At 44.0% G+C, this 17,596-nt stretch overlaps 1 protein-coding gene across 4 annotated transcripts in view; it reads left to right on the top strand.

The window, feature by feature from the left end:
- The first annotated feature begins 3,544 nt into the window (after nt 1-3,544).
- The window catches only part of NOL4 (nucleolar protein 4), a 187,709-nt gene continuing 173,657 nt past the window's right edge, over nt 3,545-17,596 (top strand). The window contains exon 1 of one of the 4 annotated variants that reach the window (XM_086889123.1): nt 3,545-4,221. In XM_086889123.1, coding sequence (XP_086745249.1) covers nt 3,955-4,221 — 267 coding nt within the window. In that variant the 5' untranslated portion in view covers nt 3,545-3,954. Of the gene's footprint in view, nt 4,222-4,560; nt 5,082-17,596 lie in introns of those variants that run through there. The other 3 variants (XM_086889106.1, XM_086889113.1, XM_086889175.1) reach the window with 3 other exon arrangements.

A 17,596-nucleotide genomic window follows, 5' to 3' on the forward strand; every position in this document is an offset into this window, starting at 1 on the left:
ATCATCTAGTTAAGATCGTTAAGATTCCTTCCAAATTATTCTGGCATTATATGATTCTGTCTCCTGCCTCAAAACAAAACTTCGAAAGTTTAAAAAATAATATTTCTGGGACTTTTAAGGCACGGTCCAAACTTGATTGAATTTAGGAATGTGTCTCTTCTGAGGCACAGGGCTCTTTACGTGACCCAAAGTGATACTCCTGGATATGGAATTATTTTCTGATCTACTAAACCACTCCTGCTTATTTCAAGCATTTTACTCATCCATGCTATAACTGTCTGGATCGTCACTCCTGGCTCTGTCACATCTTTCTTTATCCCTTTTGCTTTGTGTGTGTACTTTGGATTCAGTCACAGCACAGTATCAGTGTGATATGGGAGTTACTGAGACCCTCAGCAGGAGGCTGGGTTGAGAACAATTATCTGACAGAATTGTTTAGCAGTGCAGCCCAATCCATGTTACGACCCTTTTTCTAAATGTAGATCTAATGGCACATTAAAGCAATATTACATCTCATAAAGCCTGCTGGGTAAGAGTTCAGCGAGGTTCCCCTTGCTCCCCTTCCGCACAGCAGTTCCTTTGTTACTGCCTCGCCTCTAGATCCTGTGATGGACGGGAGTCCCGCGCTCCTCTAACACTAAAATGGGGCTGCCAAGATAATTTACGGGCCCTGTGGCCAACAAAAAGTCTCAAGCCTCCTTGGGTTATCTCTAAGTCCTACTTTTCTCTGCCCATTGTGCTGGCTTGTCCTCTCAGATTTTACAGATGGCAGAAAAGGTTTTGGCAACACAAACATCCTTCAGAACGCTGCTTTTAAACAACAGTCTTGTCCCAGCTTTGCCTGTGTCTGAGGTGGTGCTTCCAGACAGAAAGCAGAAAAGCAAACATAGGACTGAGGGGAGAGGGGAAAGGGGAAAAGGAAGAGGGGGAGAGAGGAGAGGACAGGTACATGTGAGCCGTTTTGGCTGGGGAGATGGAGGCCGGGTTGAGGTGCCCATGCGCAGGGCCAGCCCAGCGGACCAGCTCGTCCTGGCTGGGGTGTGTGAGGAAGAGCTTCTCCTGGTTCTCTTAGCACATTCGGCTTTTGCACTAGAAATCCAGCCTCGGTGTAAACAGCACGACAGCCCATGGAAGCCTTTTTCTGCAGGACACGAGGGAGTGAAAGCGAAGGGTGCTCACTACCGCCTAGGTCTGGGCAGGAAAAACACACAGCTGCCTTTCCACTGGGCCCTTCTAGGCCCCGAGTGACTGGATACCCAGACACAGGTGGGATTTCTGCAGAAGACACCCGAGGCACAGCACGGGAACCCCGTGGCCCTCTTCATTTCAGCCACCTAAGCCGAAACCGGCACGTGTTTGGGTTGCGGTGGGTTTTGGGCTCCCCTCCCGCCCAGCGAGCGCCGAAGCTGGGGGCGGCTGCCGCTCGCTGCCCGCCGCAGCCGGGGTGCGATGCCGCGGCCACGGCCGGCCGAGCCCCGCCCGCCTGCGCTCCCCGGATCCGGCTTGCGCCCACGGTCCCGGAGGCGACGGGAGATGCGGGGAGCGCTGGAGGAGGGCGCCCCGGGCGAGCGCGGCTCCTCCGCTCCGCCGGGCGGGGGCCGGGCCGCGGGGGAGGCGGCGGAGGGGCTTCGTTCTCCGTTTCCGAAGGAAAGGCCGGCCCGGCAGCGGCCACGTGTCCCGCAGGGATCCCACCGGGCCCGCCGCGGCCCCGCCGGCCGGTGCGGCGCAAAGTGCGCGGTACCGCCGCTCCTGCTCCGCTCCGCGGGCGGGGTGGCGGAGGGGATGTCCGCCGGGGGCGCGGAGGCCGACAGCCCCCCGCCACGGCCCCGCGCGCGTTTCTTGCTCCAATAAGCAATAATTAGGTCCTCGGCTAATGAAATGTCAGCTGATCCCCTCGCTCCGTCTGCGCGCGGGGAGGCGGGGGGGGGCTGCGCCCGGAGACATCGCCATGGAAACGCTGCCCTCGCCTCTCTCCCCCCCGCCGCATCCCCCCCACCCCCCGTGGGCCCGGGCCGGGTGCGCGCCGTCCCCCGCGCCCCGCCGCGCCCGCGGAGGCGGGAGCATCCCGACATGGGACAGCGCTGCCCGTCACCGCGCCGCGCCGCCGTCGCCACAGAAACTTTTGTCCCGGCGGCCAATCAGGGCGCGGGGGGGGGCGCGGAGCGGCGCTGGGCCCGGCCCGGTGCGCCGCCGCCGCCAGCCCGGCGCGGAGCGCAGCGCGGAGCGGCGCGGCCGAGCGGAGCGCAGCGCGGCGGCGGCCCCGGCGCGCATCCCGCGGCCGGGCGCGGGCCGGACTCGTGCCCCAGCCGCGGAGGTGCCGCACGGCTGCGGAGCGGGGGCGCGGAGCCGGGCGCTGGATGGCGGAGGCGCGGGCGGGCGCGGCCGCGGAGAGGCGACGAGAGGAAGCGCCGCGGCGGAGCCTTCCCCCCCCGCGGAGGGGGTGTCCTGCCTGACGCGGCGGGGGAGACCGGGGGGAGCGCGGAGATCTCCGGCGTGAACTGAAGCTGTGGCAAAGGGAGGGGGATAAAAAAAAAAATCAGGATTTTTTTTTTTTTTCTTCTTCTTCCCCCTTTACAAAAAGGGGGTTTGTGCTCAGCATCCGCACGCAAACTTACTTGAATGCCTTGTAGCCAGTTTAGCCCAGAGACCAAAGGATACCCCGCACCCGAGGAGTCCTACATGTGTGAGCACCATCATTACACTGGCAGAGCAACGAGAGCCGCCTCCTTTCCTGTACCAACATCCTCCTGGGACTGATCTCTCCTCTGGTCCAATATCCAAGCCTATCTCATATATATGGGTTTTCCTTTTTTTTTTTTTCTTTTTTTTCTTTTTTTCCCCCTTCCGTCGGCTGGGATTGCTATGTAAATAAATAGAGGAAAATTCCTGAAAGGGCATATGAAAATTCAATGGGACTTAATATAAGGAAGTGAAATTCTCACAGATCATTTTTTAAAAATTAAAAATTATGTACTTTAAACGCGGATCGGATGCATTAGGCTTAGAAAATAGCAGGTAAGAACTTTCTTTCTTTCCAGTACCTTCATGCCCGGAGCGGGGATATCTGAAGCAAAGCCGCCCAGCCTTGGAATAAAGGGGGAGCAAAGAGACCAGTGTGCCCTTCAGTGCTTCCTCCATCCTGCGCGGCGAGGCGGCTTTGGGGAGAGGCACAGCCCGCCAGGACAGAAACAGAAAGCTCAGAAAGCCTTCGGAGAAGACAGCCGAGGGCTGCCGGGGCGGACTAGGGTGGGCTTTTTCTCTTTTTTCCGGTTTTTTTTTTTTTTTTTTTTTTTTTCCTCCACCTGCACTATCCAGGGTGAATCCGGGTGCAGTTGATGTATGGAAAAGAAGAAGGATCCGAGTCAATATTTTCTTTTTTCTTCGCTAAGCCGAGGGATAGGATTTTAATTATTTATCCACCCGAACCCTCTCTGGGTAAGACGCTGCTGGAGCCAGTGGGATAGTCCTGCCTTGCACAATTATTAAAGAGACTGATCACGTACTGTGGAAGGATAAGAGGAACCTCCACCAGATCCGTTTTTCCTCCTGTGAAAAAAAAAAAAAAATGAAGGAGAACATTGCCACACTATTGAATTGATTGCTGAGCCCCCCACCCATCCCCCTCCCGACCCCCTACCCCCCCGAGCCACCACCACCACAACAAAAAAAAAAAAAAAAAAAAGAAAGAAAGAAAAAAAAAAAAAAGAAAAAAAAAATCCGCTGGGATCTGCCTGCACCGGGACCTCCTTCGCTCCGGCTCGGAGGTGGATGCATTTTTCATGAGCGCTGGGTGAACAGGTGCAAAGTGCGGCGGGGCGGCCCGGCCCCGCACCCCGGCCCGCTTCGGGGCGGTGTGTGCGTGTCCGTGTGTCTGCCCGTGTCTGTGTGCGTGTCCGCGAGTGTGTGTGTGTGCGCCCCGGCGTGTGCATGTGTGCGTGTGTGTATTAGGAGATTATGGAGAGCAGCGACCGGGACATGTACCGCCAGTTTCAGGACTGGTGTCTCAGGACTTACGGGGACTCAGGAAAAACCAAGACGGTGACCCGTAAAAAATACGACCGGATCGTCCAGCTCCTGAACGGCTCCGAGTCGAGCTCCACGGATAATGCCAAATTCAAATTCTGGGTCAAATCTAAAGGCTTCCAGCTCGGCAACTCGGACGAGGTCAGTGGTGGTGCTGGAGGAGGGAAGCAAGTGCTGTACGTGCCAGTCAAAACCACGGTTAGTAGAGAATTGTCTTCCTTGTTCTATGTCGGCCGCTGCAGCCCGCTCCGGGAGCGAGAGGCGCAGGGGGAGCCGCAGCCACAGTTGGCTCCTTCCTCCCTCTTCCCCCAAGTCATCATCACCATGTTGCGTTTGCCTGTCACATTATACACCGCCGAGGTCTTTGTGGGTCCTTTTATTTAAAGCGATCGTGCGCACAACGCACCCCGCCGGGTCGGTGTCGTTCTCCTCCTCGTCCTCCTCGTCCTCCTCGTTCCCCCCCGTTCCCCCCGGGCCGCTGCGGCGGGGTTGGGGTGTGCTATTGTCCCGCCGCCGCTCCGGCCATTGTGCCGGGCCCCGCCGCCCCGGGCAGCGGCCCCCGCCGCCGGCGGGGCTGATGGATGGCGCACGGGGGTACCCTGCCTGGCACAAAGCCAGGCGCGGCGCCGGGCGGTGGTTCCCCGGGATATCTGTTGGGGGTTCATTTATTTATTTATTTTTCCATTAGTACTATTTTTATCCTTTTTTCCTTATTGTTATCCCGCAGCCCTGGCGCCGCCGCCGAGCGGCCACGAATGTGCCCGGCTTGGCTTGTGAAGCGCCGGCTGCGCTAGTAAGGGGCGGCGGGAGAGAGAGGATGCTCAACAAAGGGAGGACGGGGTTCCGCATGACCGAGGGAAGGGTGTATTTTGTGACACTTTCTGGGGTCGCAGGAGCCCCTCGGCACTCCGTTCGATGCGCTAGGGTAGCGTGGCATCCCCGGCAGGCGCTGGCGTTACGGGCTCGGCGCAGGTCTGACAGCGGGAGAGCTATTATGCTTGGTGGTGGCAGGAGCGACAGATTTTCCTATTTAAGAAGATGGGGACTGTTGGTTGCAAGTAGGTTTTGCCTATTGAACTCTTAATGTATCATTATTCTTACTTCTTATGCGCTGGGTCACGCAAGCTAAGCTTCTTTTGTCTGTGCGTGGGGCGGGTGTGGAGGGGGAGCCGAGAAAGGAAACCCGGCAATTAAAAATATTCCTGCCTGGGCATTTGGCTTGGATGAGCAATATTCTCTTTTTCTTTTCTTTTTTTTTCTTTTTTTTTTTTTTTTTTTTTTTTTCTGGAGTGGCAGCTTATCCGGACCTAACGGGAAGGCTGCTGGGTGGCGCAGCAAAGGGGGCTTCTTGGAAAGTATTCTGGGTTGGGTTGTGACGTAGGCTGCCGGGGAAATCTGCCTCTCTTTGCCTTGCTGAAGTCATAAACCTGGGCATTCCCAGGGGCTGGCTTGTATTTGCCCCCTTGTCATCAGCGCCGTCATGGCTGTGAGGAGGCAGAAGTGGGAAATTAATTTTAAGGAGATCTTCAATATGGAGATTTGAAGTAAAAGAGAAGCTCTGGACAGTTTTTTTCCTTCTCTATCATTTTTATTCACTGAAGTGTTTCAGGTCTGTCTATAGATTCAGATGATTTGGCAGATCTGTGTTTTACTGTTACAGGATTGATTGCTCATCTCTGAGCCCAGACAGTAACACAGATACAATTTATAACAAAAAGGTTGCCTAAAGCAGAAGTCTCCAATTACCTTAGTATTTTTAAATATCTCTTCTGCTCACTGAAATAATTATTTTGAAGGACCGATGGGCAAGATTGTTTATTCCCAAGACTGTCTTTTTCACTGCGAGTTCAAAACTGTAAGCAAATTCAGTATTTTTAAAAATGACATTGCCGACTTTATTAAATAAAGAGGATAACCTTAATTTTACGTGATGAAATTTAAAAATTAAGTGCTTTTCTGGTCCTCTGAAACACAAGACTCAGTGATGATCAGTTTGTTTATTTTCTCTCACCTTTGCTGGGCCATGAAAGTCGGGAGTTCCACCTTCTATTCTGTTTTCCATTTTAAGAACACAGAATCTATTTTTATTTTTATTTTTTCCCACAAGGGATTTCAGTGAGAGGTCGAGCATCTTGAAGGTCTTATGTACATTTGTGAGAATCCCACCTTTGGCTGTGAATGTCTCTGTTTGTCCATATATATGTATTTATATTCATCTAGGACTAACTCTCTTTAGATAGTTTAGCAACCAAGGAGGAATTCTAATAAAATTAGGACTGCTAATGAAATCAGGAAAGGAAAAGTTTGCATGACCTATCTGTAAACAATTCCTGAATATCTGTATATAACCTGAGCAATAGCATATAAACCTTTTTGGAAGAGGTCCTTTATGGAGGTACAATTTCCTCCTGCTGGCCATTAGAAATTTGCTGTCCAACATAAATGGGAAAAGGGGATGCTCAGCAACATTCGGCTCTGAAAAACAAATGCCAGCCCCTCCTAAACCCTTGAATCTGGTGTCACTATCCCACCACAAAAGGCAGAGGAGTATTTAAGCAGACCCACAGGGTGGCAGTGGTTTGTGTGAGCTACTGCCAGGGCCAGGGCAGCGCTGCCAGGCACTGAAGGCTCAGAAAGAACATGTTTGACAGAACAAGGATGCAGCCCCTGGCGCAGAGAAAGTCAGTGGCAAAGCTCCTATTGACTTCATGAGGTCTAGAATTTCACCCAGATGGCAATGATAAGTTACAGGGGGAAAAATTTGGATTATCATCAGACAATAATTTTTGGTAAGCCTTAAAACCCCATTTTCTCATTTCTTTAATTCTTAATTATTATTTAAGGGTTTATTAATTTGTGATAATTTTTTTTTTCCTCTCCCCTCTCTCATGGTTATCCCATACCTTTGGGCCTGTCCAGTCCTCAGAGAGAGCTCCAAATAGTAGCACAGCCCCAAACTGTGAATTTCTCCTTCATCCTCTCCCTCTTTTTGTCCATAGCTTGATCTCACCACAGGTAAAAGTAGTTTAAATTTAAAATTAATCATTGCATGAGCACTCCCTGTTCAATAACAAGATGGACGAAATTACAAGTTGGACTCTACAGTTACAAGCTGGTCAAAAATAAGCAAATATTCAAATACTTTGTTAGGAATTATTCTCTCCTTGAAGCTTTAAGATTTGCTGCTCAGCTTTGCTGTCAGCCAGAGATTTGCTCCTGATGGTGCTGTAATCCACTGCTGCTGGTAATTAGACATCATTACTGCTGCGTTAAAGGGAAAGAGAGAAGGAGAGAGGACAGGCTGGGGCTAATTAACTACTTGATTCTAATGAAAGAAAGAGAGCCTGATAGCAACTGGGAGGTTGCACCGGAACAGGTTAGATGTACAACACAGACTTAATTGAAGCAGGGTGTCTTGCAGTCTCACAGTAGCTCAGGCTTGGTCTACTTTCATATTCTGTGGGCAGTAGTGCACGAGGTATTATTCTGTTTTACCCTTGCCTGGTTGATAAGTAGCTCAAAATCTCAGGCCTGTCTTCAGTATCAAGTTTAAGCATGCCAGCGAGGAGAATGCATAGATGATTATGTGCTGGCTTAATCTATTTTACGGATATGGTCTCCTCAAGAGCAACAGGAACAAATCAATTTCTGAATGTTCACATCCCTCTGTGGCCTAGGAGATGCACTTTTGGTCACCAGGCAACAACATTCCCTGCAAAACAGCCATTTTAGGTCCAGAGCGGGACAACACACAATAAGGTATTCCTGCATGCTGAAGGTATTCCTGTATTCAACCTAGAAAGTATTTTACTTCTGCAACTTTTCAGATTATTTCTGTCACCACTGTAGGTTTTCTTTCATCAAGCCCAAGCTGCACTTTGTGAAAACAGTGAAATTATGCCTAGCCTAGACACTCTGTATAAATAAAACAGGCCAACAAATATGCCAAATGGTTGACACTGTCAGCTTTTAATAGTTGGTACTCACCAACCATAAGGAGGTATGGAACTGGTATCTCTAGTCAGATATCTTTTCTAGCTGTACACATGATTTTTATGGTGTGTTTTAGGAATTTATTTTCTGCATAATTTCTTTAGCTGGAGCTATTTATTGATTGGCAACTTGAAAACAAATTTGTTCTCGCCACTCTCTCTGGCTTGATGTTGTGCATGGACACAAATATGGACTGTAAAAAATTAGTCTTGATTTAAAAAGAAGTTATAAAATAATGGCCCAAGCTGTATCAGACTTTAAGCAGAATTTTCCATTAAAAAAGAGGGGCCAAGATGACTGCAGGATAGCTCTCAAATATAGAATTTACACAGTATTAGCAAACTAATGGAATATAACCTCAAAGGCCAAGTTCAGATTACTTTTATGTCATTACTAATTTGAAATGACTCCATTGAATTTAATGATAACGCAGACCTAATGTATGAATTTTCCTGTACTTTCTTTTATATTTTCCAACTATAAGAACAGAATGAACTTTCATTCTGAAACCAAATTTTATTTAGCTTAAATCTTTAGATCCTTCAGAAGGATCTGATACCTCATGGGTTGCTGCTAGCTGACCAGCAAGGCTTTCTGCAGGTGCAGGGCTGTACTACTGAACCTGATTACAGGATTTAAGGCTTAAAATTATAGACCAGTCAGCTCTAAGGAGCAGGCTATATCCCAACCCACCTCTTGTTCTGTTGGACATGAAGAATAGTAGATAGATACGTGAATTTATGTTCCTTTTCTTTTTATATAAATTACTTTGTTTATGAGCAATAGAAAAAACAGATCACAACATAAATAGCTTATAGATCAAAATTTATTGCTTTCAACTATCTTACAGTTAAAATTGTTCATTATTTTAGGGAATTTTCTGGCAATTTGAAAATAAGCATCTCCTTTTTTTTGCATTTCTCCCCATTTTTGTACCCACCAGTAGAAAAAAATGGATAGAAGTGTTTGTCAAATGTATATTGGTAGCTCTGTAGCCTACTGAACTGCCAGCAGATAATGGCAGTAAGTACCGCAGAAAGGTGATGCTGAGGGTGAGCTATAATTTACCCCAAGGTACGATGCTGCGGGAGTTTTACAGTCCCATTAAATGCACCTTCCAGGCTCAGGAGTGGTATTCAAACACTGCCTTATCTGCCCTGTTTTAACTGCCCACCACATTTTCCTTAACCCCTGCTCAGGTCTGCAGAGCTCTGTCTCCTCCCTTTACCCGCAGCCTCTGCCCTGCTGTTTGCAGACCTCCCGATGGAGTCAGTGAGGAGGGATGCTGGTGAATCAGAGAGAGAGTGCTGGAAAATGGTCACAGCAGATGGAACAAAACCCGTTTAGTTGGCAACTCTTAATGCAGGCATTCAGGGGAGTGTTCATGAATAAAGAGAATAACTCTGTCCTGGAATTAAAAAATGTTTAAGAGCCCATATGTAAGATGCCATTTCCACATGCATGTGTGAGAGAGGCAAAGGGACAGGAGGAGATGAGATTTCTTAGTAACAATGTTGAGTTGGAATTTTCCAACGAGAGCAGATTTTTATAAATTAAGTGTTTTAAGGTTAGAAAATGTTGACTTTACATTAGAAACATGAAATAGGATGTAGCAGTGTGCAAACAAAACGTAGTACTGATGTATCTATCCTTTATATACACACATAGTGAGAGACAGGATGACAAATTCAGCGCTACCACCTGGGCAAAGGCCAGACTTGCAGCTCAAAAGCCCAAATCTTTTCAATGGTCAGAAGTAAAACCTCACAGTTTGATTTTCATGCTTCTGTGAACCTTTGCTGAGAAGACTGAGGTGATAGTGAACTTGTTTTTTCTTTCTTCCCCTGAGTCTCTTGTCAGTGAAGCTGCATTGGATTTGGTCATGGTGCAGGGACTGTTGCTCAGATGCTCCAGCTCTGATTTTCTTTGGACACACCAAGTGCTGTTTCTGTGGCTACATAGCTATGTGATCAGTGGGAAATAAGTTGGAAGGCTAGGGGTAAAACGAGTTGTTAGGCATTGGTACAGCACGATGAGACTTTTTCGGATCTTTTTATGGAGAAACTTTCTTTCCCTATCCTCTGGGGTGATCACCATTGCTGTTGTTCAACTCTAGACTGAAAGGAGACAGGATCTGGGGAGACTACTCAGAGAGACTGCAGGTAGAGAGGGCTTCCCATGAACATGGGCCCTGGGGGAAGAAAGCTAGTGCCAGTGCTGGATCAGTGTGGGAGTTAATGATTCAAATTTCATTTTACACTACAAAAATAAATTAAAATTGGCTGACACTGAACTGTGAGTTTGTCTGCTGTTGAAAGGATGCAACTAACAGCTGTTAGGTTTGGTCTGAAGGAATCTATTTGGGTCCCAATCTTACCCAGTTATGCAGAATACACCTGTTGAGAGTTTGCTGGTAAAAGAAGAACAAAATAAGCAGGGCGTATAAATGAGGTAGATGTGGAGAAAGATCATGAGACAGCGTGGCAGGAAACACACTCTCCAGGAGGGAGGATCATACCAGATTCTGCAGCCTCCCATGCATCACAGAGCATCACAGGCATCTTCTGTTCCTTGCTGAGTAGGTTGACTGGTCAACACAGTCTCCAAAATTAGTAGAGCTTTACAGGATGTAAAAGATGTTTTTGTCTTGTATATGTAATTTTAAATACCTGCCAGAAGCCTCTCTGACTTTAGAACACTCAGGCAATGTTAGTTGGTGCAATGAGAGTTGTTTCCATTGTCCTGCAAGAGCACTGAAAGTGATCCTGGAGCTTGCTTAAATTACCCTTTTGTTCTCTTTAAATAGATGAGTCTCAAAACTTTACAGTTCCACTAACAAAGTATTTTTTAATGGTTTATTAATGTGCAATATCCAGGTAGGCATTGTCAATATACAGGAAAGACAATGCCACAGGTTATGGCATTGAGCATTTTTTCAGATGCGCATGGATTTTCTTAGTGATGATCAACTTGGTCACAGACAGTTTTACAGGCTTCTAACTGCTTATTCAATAACTCTGCAAGCTGCAAAACTTGACAGTTACTGTGTGCATCTGCTGGGATTACAGCCTAGTTGTTGAAATTGAAATGGGATGTTTGAAACATTTCCTTGTATATGTGGATACTCTTCAACTTAAGGGGCTATCTATAGAGAACAGTTTACTTAATAAAACTGATCTATGTTAGACTTAACCTCAAGAAGAGACTTTTTTTCAGAAACAAACACTCTGCATAGACTTGGAAGGACAATATTTATCAAATGACCTACTGCCTAGGATGAAACTCTTTCAACTTTTTTTTACTTGAGAGCCTGTAGTTGAACTCCTTAGGGAAACGAGAAGTTTTCTGTTTTATATTGATAGTAAAGTCTGTGTGTCTGAAGCTTTTGTACATTTTGTTACCCCAGAGATTTTAATACAAGATATGGATGCTTCAACATTTTGACTGTACTTAGAGAAAATTTATGTGGTGAGATCACTTGCACTTAAATGACTTATGAATCTCACTCACTGTAAAACTTCTAAATGAGTGTGACTTGTGATTGCTCTTTTTTTTGCCTCTGGACTTAGACATACCACTACGAATACTGCCAGGTGGAGTTTGTAGAAAACTTTTGTTCAAGGCAGATCCAGAGCTGAAGTAGCTGCCACTAAATCATGACCTATCTGTAGGGAAAAGCAGCATTGTGCTGGTATATGGGAAATCATGTTTAGCAATGGACTTTCACTACCCTGAGCTGATAGAAGAGGGGTAACAGGCAAGTCATTATACAAAGATTTAGATACAATGAGGGAAGACCAGCTAAGGTATGGCCAGAGGTTTCAGCAGACAGGAAAGGTGAGGACTATAAACATGTTTCCCAAAACTTTATTTTTTGGTGTTTATCTTTTCTGATGTGGGTGATAAAGAAGTATCTATCCTGGGTGATAAAATGGAATAATGGTCAGAAATAGAGAAATAAAAAAAAATAGGGGATATTAAATTGCAGCGCATCACCAGGACTTGCACAAATTCAAAACCATTAAAGAACTTAAGAATGAAGTAACTAAAATACTACTAAAATATACTATTTGCCACTATATATGACAATGATACAGCAGTATGGACAAAAATGTACTAGAAAGGGAAAATCTACTAGAAAGGTTAATAAAGATAGCTCATAGAAATAACAGACTAGCGGACCATATGTCAACACTAGGAAAAAAAAAATCAGTAAGAGTCATTAAAAATTATCTTAAGCGTAAATATGAACTGGACCAGGTTGGTGGAATTAGTTTGGATTTTGTGGCAGCTAATGATGTTCTTCTAACCTGTTGTGTTCAAGAATATTTCAGAAATTTTCAGGTGGAAGCTTTGTTTCTTGCTTCCTTCTGAAATGAAACCATCTGATACAGAATTTATTAAAACAGGGTTGCAGCTTTGGCTATGATGACAAATTAAAACTGATGAAGAACTGGGAAACCATAGCAAGTGTATAGAGCTGTACAATGCAGTTCAGTGTGAGTATGTACACACACACACACACACACACACACACACATATGTTTACATATATGCACCTAAAATTCAGGGAGGAGAAGGGTTTTCAACATTGGATGGAAATTAAAATTAATTAGGTTAAGTCAAAGAAAAATTGGGAGGTAAAATAGAAATAGCGTAACAAAGGGGAAAAAAGGGGAGAAATCAAGGCAGGCAGAATTCCCTACAGACCATTGCCAGATAATTTACATTTTATGCCATCACGATATTAGCTTTTTGAGAGGAAAGGAAGAATTGAAGCTTTTCAATCACATCTAAAATGTAAGGAATTATTGTAATATCTCAAGGGAAATATTTAGGAATGGTTTCAAACAAATCAATAAGTGTACCCAAAATGAGCATGGTAGGTGTAACAAAAATCAGCATTAGAAAAACTATAGAGAATAACACTGAACACTTAGTATTCTCATTAATTAAACAATATGTCCTTGGCTTTAATAGCATGCTTAGTGTATTTATCTAATCTCTAAAAGGTTGGAAGAGATGAAAGCTCCACGGAAGGTAACTAAGCTTATCAAAAAAAGGAGTACTTACATGAGAAGCAGTTTAAATTGTTATATCACCCAAAAAGATAAACATTAAGAGAAAAAATGCACAGCAGAAAACAGACGTGTAGAGAGGTAGAAGGAAAGTGAGAGAAATAGTGTGGTGTAAATTCTGGTGAACAGGAGAGAAAATTCAGTCACCACCCTTATAAATTCTATTTCATGTCCAAAGGCTCTTTTAACAACCATCTCAGAAGGTAAATTCAAAGCTAGGCCATTTTTATAAACCAAAGTGTTGGGAGTGGAGAGTCTGCACTGCTGTCCCTAGAGAAACCCTGACTGATTAATCCAAAATTTCTCCCAAGGATTTTACTGGAGCTCTGTGGCTCTCTTAAGGATGGAGCATGCTCTTTATATGTCAGTTCAGCTTTGCTGGAGGGAGCAGAAGTGAGGACAAGGTCATGTTCATGCCCTTCCTGCTCTGTGCCACTGGGAGGGAGGGCACTGGTGTGATGGCATGAACTGATTGCCTAGCTCTCACCTGGTGTCATGCAGCATCTCCCCAGGTGTTGTCCCACAGAGCCTCTGTCAGGGTTAGTCATGTTCCAGCCCATCCATTCTACACAAGAAAAGATTTGTGGGGCATCTTGAAATCCCAGCATCCTCCCATCCTCTTCCACTTTGTACTGAATTTTAGCACTGCTGGTGGTCTCAGGCTTCATGCTCTTGTTTCATGAATAGCTTAATAAGTTTTAGGTATGTCTTCTTAGGCTGGCTGATGCTATAGCAGTGGAAAATAAATTGGTCATTATTGCAGTAGGCACAGTATTTTGTTTAGGAATTTGTTTATTTACCAGTTACTGAGCTCTGAGACATCTTTTGCAGACTCGTTTGCAGGCTGGTACTGGATGGTTTGTTGGCCAGTTGGACTGTAGCAGTTTCTGTGGCTCCTTGCTGTGGTGATATCACTAGTTTGGAGGAAGGAGGGAGACAATCAAGTTTCTGAGGTCCAGCACTACCCTATGTGGACCAGTGCACGAGATTATTGTGGTTTAGACAGAATATTTGCAATGAGCTACCTCTGGTTCACAATTTAGTGCACTTGTGAGAAGGAATATGCTGCTTTCACCTCTGTATTTTCATTTACCTGTGTCAGCTTTTTGAGTAAGTGTATTTGTCAAAACTATTACCAAACCCTTAGTGTGGTGGGAAGAAAAGAGCACAACATTGCTAGAAAATTAATGACAAACATTAGAGAAATCAGCTCATTCAAATGATGACAATTTCTGAAAGACTTTTCTTTCTGACCAAGGGGACCAGGAAGCATGGCATATATATAATTAGATGACTTGTCCCATTGCATTTCTCAAGAAATAGCAGTGGGAAAGAAAAAAGAATATAGCTCTTTCCTTCCTCCCTAATCTAGACATAGTCATAGTTCTTTTTATGACATCTTTTGATAACCTTTATCTTTTTATATTCTGAGAGTTCAGTAAAGCCCCCCTGGCTATGGTTGCTGTAATACTGAGGTGTTTCATTTGTACTGAGCAAACAGTCAGCATTATTTTAATGAGTTCTATATTTGAATGCCAGCCATCCATCTAAAACCTGTAGTTCAGGCAGATCTCATCTATTTATCCCTTTTTGTGTCAATTTGGCCTTATCCAATGAGGAAATGGAATAGTAAATTCTGTATGAATGCAGCAGCAAAAACCAGAAGACTCAAAAAGACATTAATTGTAAACTTCTTGCACACTGACCCTGTGTTTTTTTGAAAAACTTACACAAATCCTGTGCCACATCTTACTAATGTAGAAGGCCTCATCATCATTGTTTTGGTGTAACTGAGAGTTGAACTGGCATATAGGGAGCTTTCAAATAGTTAAATTTGCATCTAAGCAAATTATAAAGCAATATAAATAAAGCTAGCTTTGGAAGTGAATATAGCTAGTTAAAATAAGACTACTTCTTTTTTAATTGCCCCTCTGTATTTCAAATTTCAGTATTATTCTCTTCATCCCAATTTTGGCAAGATACATCAGACTTCTAGGAAACTGTGGAACTGAAAATACTGTTTTACCTGTATTCCTAATTGAATTTTACATTTTGAACTGGAACCAAAAGGACCACTTTCAAAAGCTGAGTAGGAAAAAGCATTCCTAAACAGGAGAAAGCGGGTCAAATTTTATTAATAAGTAGAACATTTCAATTAATAGAATTTTAATGAGCTATGTATTTTTTTTTCTGCTGCTAATCTTTGAGCTTTAATGAATTTATAGGTAATTACAAGAATTCTTTTTTAATAAATTTCATTTTAATGGATGTAAAGTCAGGAAAATTTTCACATGTGCAGACTTCAAAAAATTCAAGAAATTTGCATTATCATTCTTGCTGTAATTTAAAAGCAGGCAAATAAGTAAAGTACAGTATAGATGATTAATTGATAATATTTTAAAGTAAATTAGTATTTTGTCTAATAGAGCCAAAAAAGTGAACCCACAGACCTACAAAAAAGCTGAAAAACTGTAGCTGAAGGAAGTTGGAAGGAGTTAAGCCAGTAACATTTGTGAGGCTTTGAAGGACCCATCCTATCATCCTAAATCATGCTGGGTGAAATCCCCTCCTGGAATATGACCAGCAGAAGGTCTGTGAATAACTTGTAAAAAAATTTTTGGCACAAAGGTTTTGCCCCTGTTTTGAAGACATATTGCAGCCCCTGACTCATGCTTGGGCTTTGCAATGGTCAGTGCCTGAGGGAGGAGTGCACCCACCAACCACTGCCCTGGGCACTCAATGCCTGATCAGCTGGTGTTGGTTGACTGCATAGCAGTGACTGAACTCTCAGTAGGATGCATTTAGATAATATATTTTTTTTTTTCTATTTGTGAAGAACAATTTATATATAAGTGCTATCTGGTTTTGCCAAGGTAAATTCCATTGTGCTAGAGACCCGTGCTTAACAAGCATATAGAGAAGTTTATAAAATGTGTAAAAATATCTAGAAAGGTTTAGTAACAGCAAGGCCAAATTCAGCTCTAAAATAACACGAGGGGCACCCTGCTTCCACTTCTTTGGTTATAATCTTCTGCAACATCAGAGTGCACTCAATGCAGTGCACTGTGCAGACAGCTCTCTGTGGTAGAAATCCCCAAGTTCCGATTGTTTAAGGAGGAATAAACCAAATCAGAAGAGGAGCTTGATTTCAATCCTTTAAGTCATACATATATTTAAGTCGAATAAAAGAGCATCTCTCACCAGGTAAACACACCCAACACATATATTCACCCTCAATTACACTGTTGAGGTTGGTTGTTTACTTGTTTTAAAGTAATCTCCCTTTTCCTTGGATATTGCATTAGGATATCTGCTATGAGGAGAACTCAGATTTCTTTCTCTTTTTCCTGTCTCTTTGAACTATATTTGCATTAGAGCAATCCTGCTTCTAATAAGACGGGAAGGAAAGTGAGATGAGAGAACAAATGGAGTGAAGTGTTAAAGCCAATCAAGTAAAAACAAACTTTGGCTTAATAGCTTCCTCTGAGCTGATCCTTAAAGCAAGAAAGTCAGCCTTGGAAGAGATGGAAGCTGAGAAAAGTAAAAGAAGCCTGGAGAACACATATTACACATTTCACAGTAATAATAAATAATAATAATAATAATAATAATAAAGCTAATGAAATAAAGCAGGGAAAAGACAGATGCTTTCTGTTAACTGGGTAATTAAACTACTTCTGATCTTCAAAAGTAGTATTTAAGCAGCTAGGCATACATGACAGCTACCTAAAAGCACGGAACAACCTTAAGATATTAACTGCATAACAAAACTGCCTTGAAAATGTGTGGAAGATGAAACAATTATTTTTTTTATTTTTTTTATTTTTTGCTGGGGGAAGGCACAGGGAAAAGCGTTTTCTCAAGGAAATTTGATATCAGTAGAATTTTGGATAAATGTCTATTCCCAACCATTTATCCATTTACTAAAAATTGGAGTCTATTAGTCAATAGTTAGCTCAATGAGTATCACAGCATGATGTAGCAAAAAGTAGCTAAGCAGAACATTGCTAGACACTAAAAAGTTTTAGGCACACAAATATGCAAACAATCAATATAAGTGCTAGATACACCTAGCACTTTGAATTTGGACATGTTTACCATTGTGTCAAAGCCCCAATATCTGTCTGATGCCCACAGTGTGTTTTCCTCAATCCTTGTCATTTGTCTTTACTGCTGCAGTATATTATTTACTAATAGGCAGAGAACATTTTTTTTTCTCCTGTGCTGCCTTTATTTCCAGACCTCAAGGCCTGCTGTTTCTCATTTTGAATTCCAATCCAGTGGCTGGTGCCAAGATTCAGATGTATGTTATCTGTGGCAGGAGGATCAGCCTTTATGTGGCATCAGTTGAACTGAACCACTCCCTGTGCTGGCTGCATTTTAATATTTTTAATCTTGCTTTGGAAGGCATGCTATTTTGGTGAGAAACCAAATGCATTCAAAGCTGCACACAACAGGAGATCTACAAATGTGTTTCTAAATCTAGGCTTCTGTAAAATTAA

This window comes from Cyanistes caeruleus, chromosome 1 (assembly GCF_971803275.1).
Source record: "Cyanistes caeruleus chromosome 1, bCyaCae1.hap1.1, whole genome shotgun sequence".
NCBI lineage: Eukaryota > Metazoa > Chordata > Aves > Passeriformes > Paridae > Cyanistes > Cyanistes caeruleus.